An 18,372-nucleotide genomic window follows, 5' to 3' on the forward strand; every position below is an offset into this window, starting at 1 on the left:
GATATGTTTAGACTCTTATGTCATCTTTGGATATGACCCTAGGCTATGGCTGTACCTCTCTGAAAGATCGTCTGTAGTCAAATGACTTGCCTCCTCTTGTCTTCTTTCCACACAGCTGCTTCTTAAACTGCTTGCAAACTGCTGGTGTGGACGTGCCTTATGGCCTGTTAACTTTCCAGACATGCTTAGGTACAGGAGATGTTGTGAGCAAAGCCAAGCCCCGGCAGAAAGTCACAGACATAGCTGTGAGTTCCTGACAGCACCTAACATATTGTGATTCCAAGTCACATGTATAAATCTGCATCCCATGAATGAATTCTACCATTGATTTTTAAGGGAATAACAACATACATACAGAATTTTTTAAATGTTCTCACCATGATTTTAAAATATTCTTTTCTGTTTCCTTTCCAGCCCTGGTGTCGATGTATTACCACTGTCTACAATTATTTTGTGGTGACCAACTTCTTCTGGATGTTTGTGGAAGGCTGCTACTTACACACCGCTATAGTAATGACTTATTCCACAGATAAGCTGCGGAAATGGGTCTTTCTCTTCATAGGATGGTGTAAGTGACTTGTGTGTTTAAAATGGCTTTACGTGGTACCTGGCATTAAGGTGATAAAGACAAGAGTAGCAAGAATAAACTTTAAAAGTACCACTGTGGTGAAATCTGACATTCAAACCTAACTTTGTCAGAACAACTTGAAATCAGGTTTAGTTGTTCACTGTGTTGATGCCATAAAGCTAATAGGTTATTGCTGGATTTACCTTCTTCATTTAGATCCTCAGGCACCTGTTGTTAAGGAAAGAAAGAGAAGTCCCAGGCTCAGCATTTTGGGAATGCAGCAGTTCATACCACATCCCTTTCACTTTGATCAGCAAAGCAGTGATCACAACCCCTTATACGCTGCTGCTCAACACGGCATGAAACAGAAAAGGCACTGTCCATGCCCTATGGACCCCTCAGTCTCAAGAGGCACTTCTAAGTGAGGAACTGACTAGAAGAGAAGCCTAATTATCTACCAGTCCAACTTTACAGCTGTCTTTTGGACTGCTGAGGGATTTGTTCCTAGAAAACAGCCTTTAACAGAGTCACATGGCAACTTTGTACTATCCTTGTGGCTACTCAAAGACAGAAAAATAGGTCATTGCATGCCCTGTTACCTCACTTCTACGGTGTCAGCTCGGGCCAGAGCAAAGGCTGCTCTTTTTCCGTAGCTGCGTCAACATAAGCTGGTCCATCAGTACCGACTGTTAGAGTAGCAGTCCTGCTAAAAAGGATATAGGGCTTGTAATGGATGCAGGCTGACTATAAGCCATCAGTGCCTTCTCATCATGAATAAGGTAAAACACATACTGGGCTGCACTAGGAGTGTGGCCAGAAGATTGAGGGAAGTTACTAATACTTTCTACTTAGCTTTGGTAAGGTTGGCTTTGGAATACTGTGGTCAGTTTGGGGTCTTTTAGGTCAAAAGGGATGTGGAAAAACTGGAGATTATCCAGTAGAAGGCTGTCAATATGATCAGGGATCTAGGGGACGTGACCTGTAAAGTGAGGCTGAAGGAGCTGAGCTTGTTTAATCTGGCAAAGAGGAAGCTAAGGAGGGATTTGTTAGGTACCAAGAATGATACAAAGGATAATTACAAAGGTGACGGAGCCAGATTCTTCTTGGTAATAGCAGATGTTATAAGAAGGAGACACTGGCCACAAATTGCAGACTGGGAGGTTCCAGTTGGACATTAAGAAAACAGAAAACTTAACAAAAAGGTAGTGCAACACTGGAACACATGACTTAGAAGCTGTGGAATCTCTGACCCTGGAGGTATTGAAAATTCAGCAAGGCTAAGCCCTGGCTGAGATGAGCTAGTCTTGATAGTTCTGCTTTGAGCAGGAGGTTGGACCAGATACCTTCAGAGGCCCTTTCCAACCAATATATTCATGATTTGAATTTGGCCAGGAGAGGTTTGGCAAGACAAATCCCATGCGGACAGCTTGTTCACTTGAATGCAAAATCTGAGGTCAAACAGAACTAGTCAATTTAGCAGTTCTTTTCTGTTAAAAGAAAAAAGGTGGAAAAAAGTCGCAAATATTCTCTTTTCTGAAAGTAGAATGACATTTTTTTCAGAATTGCCTGTTCCTCTCAGAACTGAGCAGAAGTAATTCAATTGCAGTTCTGAAGGCAGAAACAGCCTTTAAAACAAAATATGTAATTCAATCCAAAATCAAATGGGAGGAAAGAGGAGTTGTAGTAGAAAGAAAATATTTATGTGGGGAATTGATTCAATTTTTTTTCAATATTTTTCAGTTCTGTCACCAAACTGGAAAATCAGCTGCTCACACAGCTCTCACAGACGCCGTGACTGGTTTGGTCCCTAATATTTTCCCTCCCTACCTCTCTCAGAGCCTTCTGGGTCTCTGATTACTAATGTAGAAGTGGTGTGAGCTGAATATACCTTTCCTCTCACCCTTTTGGGTGCTTTCTGGCTCTGCTTTGCCTTCCCATACATGATCTTTTACCAGCCTCATTCTCAAATCCCTTTTCTTCTCTTCACAAGAAAAAGAAAGATGTTTTGCTCTAGGAGAAAGGACATGGCACATTCTGTCTGTTCACACCTAGCAAGAACATGGGGGAAACAAGTGCACCAGACCTTGTGAGTCAATGGTGAAGAAGCTGAAAGACAGCACAATCACTTGCAGGGTACAAAAACCACGAGGGGTGATGGTGCAGGAGATCAGAGCTGCACTATACTTCTTGCTGAGGTTAAAGATGACCATTAAGCAGTTCGGTCCCTTCCCTATGGTGTTGTGGTTCTTTCCACTCTGCTTCATCTCTGTAAAGGCTTAATTTCCCACAGAAACAGCAACAAATGGGAGATTAAAAGGCAGTGTTAGATATGAGGATGTGCTGACTCCTACATGAGGGATTAGGTCATGTTGAATCTTGAATTCACCTTAGAGTAGCAGTGATTTCAGAGGAATGTGAACCTGGAGGTTGGAATGAGGGTTGGAGCTGGAGAGGCTTGTCTTGTTTGGTTTTGCCTGAGTTGACAAGTTAAAGGTAAAGGGGAAACAGAGAGAGGAAACACTCCTCCAATTTTGACATCAATACAGTGTTTGGTTGAGGAATGCCTGGGTGAAAAAGTTCCTGTTTCCCCCAGAAGGTCTGTGTCAAAAGGCCAGCTCCACTTACTCGTCCTCATGTCCAGTTTCTTGCTCCAGCAAATCCCCCTGAAACTGGCTGGACTCTGAAGGCCTGACACAAAACAAGCACAAGAGCGAGGCTCTGGACATGGGACTGGGATAACAATAGAATTGGAAAGGAGAGGATATGGCACTGCAGGGATATTAAGTGTACAAACACACCTCATCTGCTGCAATGAAGTTGCACGCCCAAGGAGCACTACTGTAGCACCATCTGGGGATAATTGAGAAAGCAAGCCCTGTAAAGCAAAATGCATGGTCTTGATGAGAACTCACATGCAGACACAGAGCACACTGCATATCGTAGGTAGAAAGTTACATATAAAATTAAGACTAGCTGGATCCTTTAGAAAGGGCAAACAATGAATGAATTCTGACATCGCAAGATATCAGAAGATTCTTTCTCATAATCCTGTTTCACAGGGAAGAGTCAACAAAAATGCTGAAAATTTTGAAAATGGGCTTCATCCAAAGAGCCCAATAAGTTTACAAGCTTCTTCCAGCCTGGGAAGTAAAAATCTAAACACCCACCTCCAAGTGATGTCTCTAAGGTTTTGCCATATCAACTGCAGGAAAATTAAAAGGGACCAAAATTGCCTTTAAGCCAGCCAAAACTGATCTGATCACTTATATAGACATATAGGTATATATGTGTGTTTGTTAATAATTTTTTTAACTTTTGTTACTGGCACTAGAGTTTTCTCTTTTTGAGATGATCTTTTTTTTTTTATATACATAGAGGGGTCTTAGAAATTGTGACATCTCCAGTGTACCAAGATAGGACCACTTGTATTTAGAGTCTTCCAGTTCATTAACCAAGAGTCTCCTTACTCAAATCTGAATCTACATCTGTATCATCCATACATATATGCGTTGTGATTAACTCCTGATTTTTTGCTGTTGCAGGTATTCCTTGCCCAATCATCATTGCCTGGGCCATTGGCAAGCTATATTATGAAAATGAACAGTAAGTGATGTTAACATTTATGTTTATGTGGCTCTCTAAATAAATTAAGAAATGCCTGCAGGTTGAATTGCTAATTTAGAAATAAGGCTGATTGATAGGAAAGAGGAGAGGTCACATCACCTCCATCCAAATCCAGATCATCTCAATTTTCAGAGCACTACTTGAGTCAACTCCTGAAAATACCTTTCCCAAATATCCTTGGCCAAGCCCTGAAGCTCTCATTTGATATCTTTTTACATGATTTACAGTCAGGCTAATCTCCTTCAATGGGAGTTTTGCTTGAGTAAGACCTTGGTAAAAACTACAGTTGAGTGCTAAAGGATTTAGCCTTCTCAGTGTGCAGAATTCATTTGACAGTCTGACAAGTATAGTCTTATGGCTGGCATTTTTGCATTTGTGTTTCTGGCTTCTCCAATTGGAAGTGGTTAGTACATGAAATTGAAAAATATGGGAGATAAAGAGGCATCTGTGTTTTGGGAATTTTTCCCCCAAATATCAATACTGGTCAGATATAGCTCAGCTTGTAGTTTTCAACTAGTGTTTGGATCAATGGCTATTATCTGTTAAAGCTCCCTTTCCTAACCTTAAAAAAATTCTTTTCTCCATGAATCTTTTTCATATGACCACACTGTTTGTCTATCTGTAGTGCATCTGATTAAATGTAAGTGCCTACCTTGTAGGTGTCTGCACCTGCACTAATCTGTGATCTCTTATGATCAGCAATGATCAGTCAAAACAGTAAATGCAGTCTGGAAGGAGATGTCCAAAGTAGGTTGGATGAATGAGACTTACATGCACTATTTCTCCTGACTATAAGGGAGATGGATAGGATGACTGGCTGAGCTTTGGGCATCCATGCTGTAGGCTTGGGAGGAATTTTGTCATGCACTACTAAGTTACTCTTCTCTACTCCCAATAAACTTTTGAACCCTTGACCAATCTCTCTTCTGTAGCTTTAATGGTGACTTTGAAGGTGATAATCTAATTCCCAGGAGTTACTCATATTGGCAATCAGACAGACACCCTTTCACTGAGAGATGTGTGATTTTGTGTGATTCCATCCTTGCCCACAATAATCATAAAGGAGAATTCATACTGTAGTCTCAAAATGGCAAGAAAAACTTCAGTTGGAACCTGTTCCTTGGGTGTCCAAGTCAAACAAGCCTGGAACATAACCTCACATTCCCAGATTTCCCTAATTTCTATGTTTACAGACCTTCTTGTTTCTAGCTGAGTCAAGGATCACAACATTCAGGGTCTGCTTCATGGTCAGGTTCCTTGTATCTCTTACCTTGCACAAGCCAAGGCAGCATGGCAGCTGTCCCATTGTGCTGAAGTAGGACTTTCAGCTCTCGAAATAGAGCTGAAGGAACTAGTCAGCTTAAACAACACAAAACAAAATAACCAAAACTTGTGTCTTGAAACCTGGCGAGGCAAAACACCACATGCTTTAATAATGGTGATGCACATTAAACATTCCTGTTGTAAGTGAGTTCAACACCAAGGTTTGAACACCTCACTTTGGAAGACTGCTCATCACTCCCAGAAGAAATAACGGAAAGTAGGACCCCTGATAGAAACATGCCACAACAACTGGGATTGCACTGCACACAAAGTGGATGGATGGAGAAACCACTGCATCCTTTCACCATCATTGTATACCCACAAAGTGAATGTGAAAGAATCTCTCTTTGATGTATCATGGATATGAAGAAAGACATGACATGTTTACATAGATATGTGTGCCACCTTTCACCAGCGAAGCTGTAACTGGCCCAGATCCTGCACAACAAAAGAAAGGGGGACACAAAATACAGTCAGCAGGGCAAGAAAGACAAAGTGATCCTATTTGGGATGCAGAATATCCAGGCTGTTCCTGTTGAGTTTCTAGGCTCAAGCTCTCTGCCTTGAGTGGATTATCAAATGGAGCTTCTGCTTTTAAATCCATGTCATGGACAAACCCGTACACTCTAACTTAAATGCATAATTAACCTCACATGCTTACTGATAAGGGAGACACCAGGTTACTCTTGGTCAACCCAGACAATTCAACCTAATGTCTTGGGATGTCTTCACCTTTCTGTCTTTAATGCTGGTGTTTGCCTTGGAGTGAAACATTCACATACATCCTCACTGCCCATCGTAGCCAATCCAAATGTGTTGTGCATTGAGAAAGTGTAGAATTTGGCTTCTGCCCACCATAGTCACGGCCTGGAGCCTCAGTGTTGTGCTTGCTTATTGTCAGTGGTGGGGCCAAGATTCATGTACTTTGCTCGAGAAATCGAGACTGGATGCTTCAATGGTGCCATTCCTTTGATCTAGCACATGCACCCAGGCAGGCAGGCAGAGCTCTTGTAAATGAAGAGCTGATAAGGGCATTAAGCTGTAAAGCAAAGGCTACTAAGTGAAATCTGCTTTTTGCATTTGTGGTAATGTCATATGCAGAGGAGACTCAGTAAACAAAAGCAAACGAAGCAAAACAAGAGATGAATAACTTGCTGAGGGCCTGTCAATTGTCATAAATATTCAGTCATCTTCTCAAGCATTAAAGTACGTGAAACTTCATATAGTGCCTGCTCACTGCCTCCTGGCCTGAGGGAAGGAGGAGATTCTGCTGAACAGTCAAACTGAAGCACATGTAGGAATGCACCTCCATAGGTATGTACCTGTGTGTGAGATGTGCACATGTGTGTATTTAACTTACTTATGGTCTATTCTCCTTTCCAGTCCATCAGCCATTGGGACAGTTCAGATTAAACTTTGTGGCATTTACAAAATCCTTTCTCTGTACTGGATGATATAGAAATCATGCCTTTAATTTGAATTCTGTAAGTGTGTGCAAATATAGACAGATGAGATAAAACTAATCCCTGGCTTTGAGAAATAATTGCTGTCTGGATAGTGGAGTATCTCTCATGCGAGGAGAGGCTGAGAGGGTTGGGAGCGTTTAGCCCGGAGAGGAGAAAGCTCAGGAGGATCTTATCAGTGCTTATAAATATCTTATAGGAGGTTATGAAGAAGGTGGAGCCAGACACCTCTGAGTGGTGCCCAGTGACAGGACAATAGGCAGTGGCATAAACTGAAACACATGAAATTCCATCTGAGCATCAGGAAACACGTTTTCACTGTGAGGGTGGTAGAACACTGGAAGAAGTTACCCAAGGAAGTTGTGGAGTCTTTATCCTTGGAGCTACTCAAAAGCCAACTGGGCACAGCTCTGAGCAACCTGCTTCAGCTGACTCTGCTTTGAGCAGGGGGTGGACTAGACAATCTCCAGGGGTCCCTGCCAACCTCAGCTCTTCTGTGAAAACAGGCTGCTCTCCCCAGTCAGCCTAGCTGTTATGCTCCATTTATCTTGACCACTGGGGAAATCATGTGTTATTTCCCCATGTGGTTAGACCTAGCAAACTGGACACATGCAGAAAACATGTACTCTCCTGCAGCTTCCAAGACTGTTTGGGTATCCCAGTGGACAGCCCAAAATTCAGGACAAAATGCAAAACTCCTCTTCTTCATCTGAGTATGCATTTCAACTGTAACTTAAGTTGTTTGGAGGTTGAGCTGGAGTTCAAGTTATGTAGCTTATAATAGTTTAAAAGTTCAAACTAGCACACAAGAAGAATGTTAAGAATATGTTTCAACCAACTTTTTAATTTTTTCATTTTTGTACTTACTAGAGACCGTGTTCTGCATAGTGAGACAAATATAATTGGTACTGTGGCAAATATCCTGTCTAGGGTTTAGCAGTTCTTTAGCAAAATCTGACAATGCTGAAAAAAGTACTGTTAAGTCTCAACAAAAAAAACGAAACACATGATTAAGAATTATTGTAGTCATTTCATTGATGGACAGTTGGTAAGGGGAAGAACATTAGTAAGATCTAATTAACAATAATGATAAAACCAGTGGTGGGTTTTGTTATATAAAGAACTATCAGAGAACCATGAAGAATATTAATTAGTGCTATTCAATAGAAGTGTGTTTACATATCTTAGTCTAATCAGAACTGTCTTCCTAAATTGTCCTCTTCAATATTCAGGGAGTGTTTGTTTATTCTTTCAGAGGTAAAAAAGAAGAAAAAAAAAGAAAATGGCTTTTATTTCACACACATGGAATTAAAATTATGAGGCACCAAGTAATTTTCAGTGGTTTAGGTTTCTCTTTTTAGTTTTAAAGAAATGTGCAGTGCTGATCTTATTGCAGAACTAATGGCTTATGTTGGCTTTAAAGTAAGAGTTAAGATGACAGGCAGAAAAGTTTGCAATATCTCAGCTAATGTTACAGTTAGGCTGTAAATATGAAATACAGCTAATCAAATACAGACATATGTAATGTCACTGGCAAATATCTGTCCTCCTACCCCTACTTGCCTGATTTAATGGGTATATTAGAAATGTTTAGATTACAATGTAACAGATCTGTTTTATAGCCTAATGAGATGAACAGCATGCTAGAAAAGCTGCTTTTTTTCCCCCACTAAGTACAAAAGGAACCTGTAGCATCAAGCTCACTTGTAGATGCCTGTGTTGTAGAAGTCTACCTTTGGCCACAACCTTGTTTCCTCAAATTGTGTGAAAGTGTATATATACACATGATGCTTCGCTCAATGCAGCCTTGGTCTAATACTGGGCTTCAGATAATAAATGTCAGCATTTTGCTCTTCAGTATGGGCTTACAGTTAAGCAATGTTTAAATTCCAAAGAGCAATGAACAGCCCTTGCCCTGGAACCTCATTTGTGCTCTATCAGCTCTGCTCTAAATTCTCCGCTGGCTTTTTCTAGCCCAGTAAGTTCTGCCACATGCCTCAGTCTGCTTCTTATTAGTCCATCTGCCAGATTCCTCTGCTAGAACAGCCAGCTTCCCAGAAACTCCTGTTCTAATAGCTCTTGGTTCTCTGAGTTTCAGGCAATAATGCCCTTCAAAAACCTCTCTCAAATGTAGGTCTTGCAAGTTCTGGAGCATTGTGTTTCCTGCCTTGGCATATCTTGTAATTCATTTTTCTTCATATCTTTCCATCTCCTTAACAAAAAACAAACAAAAAAAAAACCAGTTTCATTAATTTAAGGCTGCCCTGTGGATTCTTCTTGGATGATAACTTGGGTGGAGGAAGTACCTTATTCCAAGTCTTGCTCTCATCACCAAATTTTGGAAGAGAAGTTGCAAAATAATCGATTTACAACAATTTGCAGTCAGTGCACCAGGGAATAAGACATGTTTTATATTTATAAAATATTCAAAACTCTCATTCATTTGGAACTTAAAAGATGTAGAAATTGAATCAAGAAAAGGAAAACAATTGTGTGATACTGAATTGTGTTTCTAGATACTTGCTGCGTACCTCAACATTTCTGTACAGCTCAGTAAGAGCATTTTGCAATGGACAAACAGCTCCTTCTGTTTTAGCAAGCAACACATTTTGGAGAAAGGCTTTGGGGGCATTATGTGATTCAAAAGAATTCCATCTGAACCATAGCTTTCCTTATCTCAGTTTATTTGCCTTGAACTCATGAAGTCACGTCTTACAGACTGCAATCTCTTTGAAGCAACAAGCATTATTTCTTGAATACTTGTAAAAGTGCAAATCTACATCTGTCTCCGTGGTCGCCCTGACTCAGGAATTACCCTTGGTTTTATGTCTCCAGTGGCACTAAGCTTATCTTTTGTCACAAGGCAAACACAGGAAGGCATAATTTTTGCTGTGTAGACTTGGTATGTGGTAGCCACAAAAAGGAAGAACACTCTCAGATCCTGGAACTCCAAAATCTACTTCCTAAGGGATCTGGAGCTCCAGTGGCCTAAACCTTAAGGCTTTATGATAGCAAAATTGTCTCTGCTTGGTGGAACCAGCATCCAGACCATGTGGCTGTATCTGCAATATTAAATTAGCTGGGCTGGAATCGTTCCTGGGGCTGGAGTCCAAATAGCATGGAGTAGTTCACATCCATATTATTAAACCCTCTTGGCCTCCAAATCAGAGTAGCTGCAGTTTGTAGACTATTGGGAATGTCCTCTGGCTAACTCTAGCTCCAGATTTGCTCCCCAGGAATAGTTTCAGAGTCGGCTATTGTTTGGCCTGGGCCAAAACTGCACCAAGGAAAATGTAATGGTGTAAATGATTGAGTCCAAACCTGAGCCCAGTTTCTGATTCATTTACTGACATAAATATAACTGATTTATTACTCTCAGTTAAGAGAATAAAGTGAATGTCGTATGGGTTCCTGTGAAATCACGGGCTTAGTCTGTTGTATAACACAGCAGGGTGAAAAACACTTGTAATTAGTGGAAATTAAAGTCAAGCCAGCACTCAGTCATACATGACACAGCCAGGCTTTCTGCTAATTTGAGGCCCTTCTGTTTACCTGTGGTTTCACCTAACCTGAGTCGATTTCCCTTTGGTAATGTTGGATCAGGTATTTGCTAGCTTCAAATGATGTCTCTGTCCTGTATGCTGGATTTGGTGGTCACCAGCTTGGTTCAAAGCCAATGAGAGGAACTCCTTATTCATCCAGTACCTTACTTAGACAGCATTTCTATGCAACTTGAGACTTATTTGATGTAAGTAACAGCCCTTACTTTAGGGAATTTAAGTGTCTCTGGGCACTGCAATAGGTAACGGATTTTTTTCTTTACACAGAATATTTCTTTCATCCCTTTTTCAGACCCAGCAGGACACAACTTCTGCATCCTCCTTATAGCACATTCTCACATTTCTTGGAAATATTTACATGTGCAATAGCCAAAAACATAGTGAGAACATGATTGGTCTAATGGAAGGGGAAAATGGGGCTCAGATCTGTGTCCAAAGAAAAGGTGCGACTTTGTTGCAGAAAACTCAATCACTTGCCAATTATGCATATGATTAAACAACTGAGGGAATAAAGGAACATCTCTCTATGTTGTCCTTAATATTACAATCTAAAAGTGCATTCCCCTTTATAAATGATTTTCTTATTTGTTTTGTTTCTTACAGATGCTGGTTTGGAAAAGAGCCAGGGAAATATATCGACTACATATATCAAGGGCCAGTGATTCTTGTTCTTCTGGTAAGCATGTATGTGAGTGGAAGGACACTGCCATCTCCCATTGAGGGATAATTTGATAGGCATCTGTGATGTTCTACATCTACTTTTATGTAAAATAATTGCAGTGGTCTGTTTCCAGCTGTTTCCTTGACCTTAGGCCATTCTTTCCTCCTCCCTCTGTAATGCTGTTTGCCTTCCTTTGTACAATGTTTTGAGGTGTGAGAAAGAAAACTTCAAAAACAGGAGGTATGTTACAATATCTGCTCATCCACTTAGGGTCTTGAGAACTAGGGCAATTCCATCATGCACATTGGTTAGAAAAATATAGGAATCATGGTAAGGCATTGCATCTCCTTATACAGTCATCTACATCTTCTACATTCCCATCATTGCTGTGTATTTGTTTGTTAGCTTTCCTGTTGTTAAGTTTCCTTCTCAGTGCCGCCCACAGTTAACAAGCTGTTTATCTGTTTACCAAATGCTCTGTGTCCTGTGCCAACGAACAGTAGGCAGAGGAAGAGGGAAGCTCATTCATAAACCATTTTGAACCTTCGACAAAAGTGCAGTGAAGCTTTCCGAGAAAATACTGGGTGTAAATGGAAAAGATCAATGCTATTAAAAAGGACAATGATGAAAAACCCGATCCTACTGTTGCACTCCTGTGCGGTAAAAGCCACCTAGGAAGAAGGCAGATGTCCTAACACAGAATTCACAGGGCTCAGTGGGGTTCCCTCTCTTAGGGAACCAAGACCTGGTATAGGTGTCCCTTGTGCCACTCCAACACCCTTGGAGAAGGTGCAAATGCTCCAGAATAGGCAGCCGCTGCCAGCTTTTTCAAGGCTAAGAAGCCTTGTCCTCTCACCTTGTCAGTGCTGTGCAATTCATGTGATTCAGCAGGAAAAAAGCGTCTCTGTTGCCTAGGAAGCCAGCTACTAATCTGGATGTTTCCTAACCTGAAATCAGGAGAGTTAATTTCTGTGTTAATTGTTAAGACGCAGCAAACAGATCACATTGTGCGTAGCTGAAAAGAGAAAAAACATAATAGGAGTCTGCTTTTATGTAAAAATTCTTTTCTTTATGTTCTAAGGAGAGAAATACAATCAGTGCGATACACGCAATATAATAGTGTGTCACCAAGGGAGACATCCCAAAAACACAAACAGCCTCGCAGTAAATTGACTCACTGATACAGAGACTAACTCACAAACAAATCCTATTTAGACAACACAAGGCAGCAGGTTTGCAATACTCAGAGAATTTAGTTTCCACGTCATTGCCTAGAAGTCTGTGAATCTGTGAATCTACCATAACCCCTTTAGTCAACAAGATCTGGAAAACCCTTGGATGGCATCTCTGGCAGATACCATAGGTAGCTTAGAGTCATGAAAATAACTGTTCTCCCCAGAACAGCACTTTCTAGTCAAAGACCCCAAAGAGGCACACAGAAAATGGAGGTACAGTTGCAGGCTGCCTCTTTATATACAGGTCATTATATCTGCCTCTAATTTAGAGCAGCCTTGAGACCCCTCTAAACTGAGCCAATAACTATACTGCCCTGAACTGACAATGTGTATTGAATCTTTCTACCTTGGCCTGCACTTGAGCTCTAATTAAAACACAGATGAGATAACAGTAATTGCACTGTGGGGTGGAAAGCAGCTGATACAATTTAGAGAAGTAACATAAGGGCAAGCCCTTCCTTCCCTTTCCTTATCGTTACTCCCATGAGAAAGCACTGCTGGGTGTGGAAAAGAGCTCTCTGGAAATAAAATCTAAAAGGCAAATCTGAAAACTCCTGTTGCAGTGCACTCCTGATTGCTAAAATGTGCTCCCTCTTTTTTTTTTAAACTGACAGTTAAGTCTTGTGTTTATAATTAAAATACACAACTCCACAGTGTGTTAAAGCAGCTTGACAGGCTCATTTTTTGATCCTTATGCGAATAAAATCAGATTGTATATAATGACTCAAGCATCACTTATTATTATTAGAGTTACTGACCCTTTCAAGGCTGCCATGAGAGATCCTGGATCAAGAGCACTGAAGTTTGACATCTGCCATGTACTCAGGGCAACACAGTCAAACATCACCCCTCCCAGTATGTCAGTATGCCTCTGCCTTAACGTAGATGGGGACAAAGTGCTGCTTTCCTCTTCCCTCCAGTGAACAATGGTCACCCGAAATGGAAGACACAAAGATTTCAAAAATAGTACAACTCTGTGACCTCCTTCAGTCCCAGCTAATGAGTTGGATTTGAACTAATGAAGAATTGAAATATTCAACTGAAGTTCATGTTTAATGAAAGAACATACAATTCTGTGAGACCCCAGTGTACTGCTGGAAAGATAGAGACACATGAATGTTACTAGAAGAAATTAAGGTTAGTTCCTAAAGAGTGCTCACACTAAAAGCTAGAAGTCTAAAAACTCCATCAAACTACAGTTCCTGTCTACATGCAAGCACTTAACCTGTGGCAGTTAAAAATGATTTCACCCACTTTACTTAGTTAAGAGCCAAGTGCCCAGTGTACAACTCAGCTGAGGTTTGGTTACCTCTTAGACAAAGGTAGCATCGTTACGTGTTCAAGAGGCACCATTATACCAGCCAATGGCAATCTGATTAGAGTGCTCTTGTTGGTAACTATTCTTAGTTCCGGAGGGATAAAACCTGCCTCTAAAGATGCCGAGTCTCTTTAAAAGATAGGAGGATTTTGTCTGTCAAAAATTTTTTCCACTGGTTTTGATTTCTCATTTTCTTGCCTCTATGCATTGAACTGCTGCAGCGTAAGAGAGCATAACACCAAGAAACAGGTCATGCAGGAGTTCTAAGTCTCACTGAAAATAAAGATTGGCCAAAAATAAAGCCCTTTGATCATGGTAGCAGTCCTCAAGTCCATCTTTAAACCATATTATTCTCTGTTATATCTCAGGGTACAAAAACTTTGCACAATTCAATAGAGAGATTTGTTCGATTGCTTTCCAACTTGTCTTTAGAAGAAACTTGAACACTGACTTGGGCTGAAAACAGGGAAACAATTTCAGAGACAATTTCAGAGGCAAAGGAAACTGGGTATAAATGCTGATACTGCATATTGGGCGAGAAACCTGTATTTTTATTGACAAGAAATGTGAAGCAGAAAATGTAGGTATTCATCCTTCTTTGTTTCATTCCTGAATGGATTTTGGCTTGAACATCTTGCAGGAGAGATCTAACCATTCAGTACATTGGATACTTTGAAATTCAATTTCTGATAGCACTAGAAAAATACTCTGTTAGGTATTTTCTCTTCAAATTAGTGTTTTTTTTTTAAATTCTGGTATCTTTCCTCAGAGTGGCATAGCCAAGTTTTAATCACACATCCCTCTCTGAAGGTAAAGAAGGGGCAAAGGGTTGGAAATACATGCCAGGGGCCTGAATTTCAGACTGATTTTATTAAGAAAAATAAATTTCGGCAATTTTAAATGTAATCCCTGTCAAAGAACTGGTGAACCATGAAAACACACCAAGATCAGAGGACAAACCTCGGAAAATAGGCACCAGAGGCAGTTAGCTGAGCTGTTTTTTTCTCAGTAACTACTGTTGTGAACTGTCCCCAGGTATGAACTGCTCTGCAATATTTCTCAGAGCTAAAATTTTATTAAATTTTCAGTTTTTCAAATGGGCAGATCAAATATTTAGTTTTTGTCAGACCTTACATTCAGCTTTAATAGATTTTTTTCCTTTGTGCTTAAGAACCGAACAGTTTTGTAACCTCTGCTTTTTGGGTCTCATTGAAAATAATTCACCACAATCAATTAACTGCTGGCATAAGTGGGTTCATGAGCTGATATGAAGACCTGGAGTTCACTTCTGTCTCTGCCTTTACCAGCTATTTTAAACAAGTTAGATTTGCTGCTCTAGGTCTCAGTTTCCCCAGCTATAAAGCAAGCTTTATGATACTTATCTTCCTTTGTAAAAGGCTTTGAGATCCCTGGATGACAAGTACTGTAGAAGAGTTAAGTGTCCTTAAGATGAGCTTGTCCTTACTGCAATGTGGAATTTTGCTCAAGAGATAGCTGACACATGTGCTGAAGTGGTCTTTGTGATGTGCTAATCATTAACGACGTAGCATTTTTGTGGGGGCAAGATCAAAGCTTGCCCCAATACTCAAGGTGTGACCACACTAATGGATTTTTTTGTAGCAGCATCCTGTTCTCTGTTCTATTTCCTTTTTCTTTCTCAGTAATTCCAAATATTTTTTGTTTCCTTTCTTGAGTACCACTGGGAACTGAGATGAAGTTTTCAGGGAGCTAGTGTAATTCCAACATTTCTTTTGTGAATGAAAATACCCAGAGCTCATAACTCTTCATGTAAAGTTAAGATTGCTTTACTTCCCCATTGTGTTACCTTCATATCGTGTGATTTCATGTGCCACGTTATTGCCTGGTTACTTAGTATTGTGAGTCCCTATACAGCTCTTTGCAATCAGCCTTTATTTTTGCTATCGTGAGTAGCTTAGTGTCACTAAAAATCTGTCAGCCTGCTCTTCATTCCCTTTTATAGATCGCTGAGGTCTGTGTTAAAACAGCACAGATCTACCTGTAGCCTCTCTCCATTGAGAAAACAGACTGTGTGTGTGTGTGTGTGTGTGTGTGTGTGTGTGTGTGTATTCCTACCCTTTCTTTCTTATATGTCTATGTATAATGGTCTTCCCTCCAAATCTGTAACAGCCAAGTTTCTATAGGAGCCTTTGGAGAAACAAATTTGAATTCCTTCCAGAAACCTGAGTAGACTGTCTGCTGGATCTCCCTTGTCCCCATGCTGACTCTTTCAGAGGACTTCACAAACCATGTAATTCTTCCCCTTTACACCTCATTTCTACAAATGCTTTTCTTCACAGTGCTTGCAAAGAATTTGTCCAGCTCCAGCTCAGTTTCAGATTATGGGATATAACAATATCTTATATATAGCAATCACTGGCTGATGTTGTGGAAGACCGTGTCATGGAGAAACTTTCAGTGAATATCTGAGTTTGTTTAGTTTTTCAAAAGCAAGACTGTGGAACGATGTGGTGGTTTTTTATAAGTATGTCACAGAGGAGAGTGGAGGTACTTAAGCTTATTAGTATTATCGACAAAGAGGAAATTGTCATAAGTGACCATTAATATGTTTAAACTAAATTAAGAAAACTTCTAGCATTCATAGAAGTAGGCTTCATTAGCTGTCTTCCAATAGAAGTAAAGGAATACTAGCTATTTAACATTGCCCACTTGTGCAAAGGATGCTTCACTGCAACTGTTTACAATAGGTATAGAACTTGACTCAACAATTCTTCCCATCCCGTGTCCTAGCTTATCAGTGTAATGATACTGTACAGTGTTCACACATCAATTTTTTTTTCTTGAAATGTGCTGCTTTCTGCTTTTGCATGATTATCCTAACCCCATATATGCATTTACACTTCTGAAGAGCAGAGCTGTCTTTCTGCCATCCTGTTACATACATCTTTTTCCAATATGCCTTTAAAAGTATTGCAGGTAGGGGAAATAGGTTTATTAAGCAATTTAACCAATATTTATGGATTCCATTCCTTTCTGACATTGTCCAATAGATAAAATTTGTAGTGCATCTTAATCTTTATCTTCAATTCCTTTTGCTTGACTATAACACTCCACTCAAAATGTTGCAGTCCACATTGCTAAAGTTCCTTTCTTTTGATCTAAAAAAGTCATAAAGGTTTGTTCACTTGCCATTTTATATATGGAAGCATTGCACCTATGTATGTATCTATATGCATTTCATATTTGTTTTTTCTGAAAAGCATTCCCTAGTTCCGTGCAAGCATCTTCCTTGCTGATATAATTGCTTCTCTGAATATTTTCTTAGTTTCTGCTGACTCTTCACACTTATTCTTCCAGTTCTGCATTGCTCTGTTCAGAGACTGAGAATTTTATGTTTATTCTTATTGATATATCTTTTTCATTTTCCCTTCTCCTTCCTGTCTGACTGGCTTATGTTTTTTCTCAACCACTGGATTGCTGATTAATTTAGTTTTCCTATTGATTTTTTTAAATTTCTTTCTCTTTACAGATTCCCAGTTCTTGCACTGCTACCAAGGTTGTAGTTCATGGCCTGCAAACTGTTGACATCCCTGAGTTTTTCTCGCAAGACATTTATCATAATTTTCACTGATTTGCAACCATGCTGTCATAGCTACACATAGGATAAAGATAATATGCTAATTTGATTACAGTCCATCCAGAATTTATCTCCAGTTCTGCCATCATTCCTATTACTGTCTTCCTGTTGTTTACATTTTCTATCTGTGGAGTCAATACTGTCAGACAAGGTATCCAGTACCATGTAGCCTCCTACAGTGTCTCTTTCTTTCTATAATTTCTGATTCTGTTTGTGAGACGTTCCACAGCCAATAAGAAACTCATATCACCAGCAGCAGTTGCCCAGAAAACTCTCTCCAAAATTCATCCTGTCAAGTCACTCGGAACACTTTCCAGCTAGGAAATGACATTCCATCAGTGAGTGGCTGGACAGTTCCTCGTTGGAGGAAGACTATCTCTTGAGTCTTGTGGTTCTTACTGTCAACACATGGCAACTTGAACTTGCCAAGCCTGGGGAACTGCCAGGTGGACTATTCACAGCAGTAAGCCCATGGTTTAGGCTGTCATGTCATCTTGGTCATTTGAAAATGTGCTGTGTGTGAGTTGGTTGCCAAGGGGCTACCACTCCCTCCAGGCAAGAACTCTCTGTGAGCCAGTGTTATTTTTGCAAGGGTATGTGTTTACTGGTGTTGCAACATTAAGTGTGTTCCTGACTTGTCAGGTGAAATAGTTGGAGAGAAACCCTGTTGAGTCACATGTGACTAGAGACCCTATGGTAGTTGACTTGACTGGGAAGTGACCTGCAGCATGTTCCTTTAACAGAGCTTTTTGAATACAAGATGTTTCAGTAGAGCCAGAAGGACCAGCACAATAGTAAGAGATCACAGATGGGGTTATAAGATTGCAAAAGAGTCTGTGGACATGTTCATGCATGATGCAGGGCTCTGGTGAGGAAACGGTGTGATCCCAACTAGAACTGGAGTTGTGTTTGGACTTGGGTTTAGATGTCAGTGTGAGCAAAGGCAAGGGTCTGTGTGCTGATGTGTAACACAGACATGAGGTAATGAAGATGTCTGTTCATTT

General features: G+C 40.3%; 1 protein-coding gene across 2 annotated transcripts in view; it reads left to right on the plus strand.

The window, feature by feature from the left end:
• The window catches only part of CRHR2 (corticotropin releasing hormone receptor 2), a 161,012-nt gene that overhangs the window by 112,448 nt on the left and 30,192 nt on the right, over positions 1-18,372 (plus strand). For both annotated transcript variants that reach the window (XM_075044412.1, XM_075044419.1), the window contains 3 exons: positions 415-568; positions 4,111-4,171; positions 11,142-11,214. In XM_075044412.1, coding sequence (XP_074900513.1) covers positions 415-568; positions 4,111-4,171; positions 11,142-11,214 — 288 coding nt within the window. The remainder of the gene's footprint in view (positions 1-414; positions 569-4,110; positions 4,172-11,141; positions 11,215-18,372) is intronic.

This window comes from Buteo buteo, chromosome 2 (genome assembly GCF_964188355.1).
Source record: "Buteo buteo chromosome 2, bButBut1.hap1.1, whole genome shotgun sequence".
NCBI lineage: Eukaryota > Metazoa > Chordata > Aves > Accipitriformes > Accipitridae > Buteo > Buteo buteo.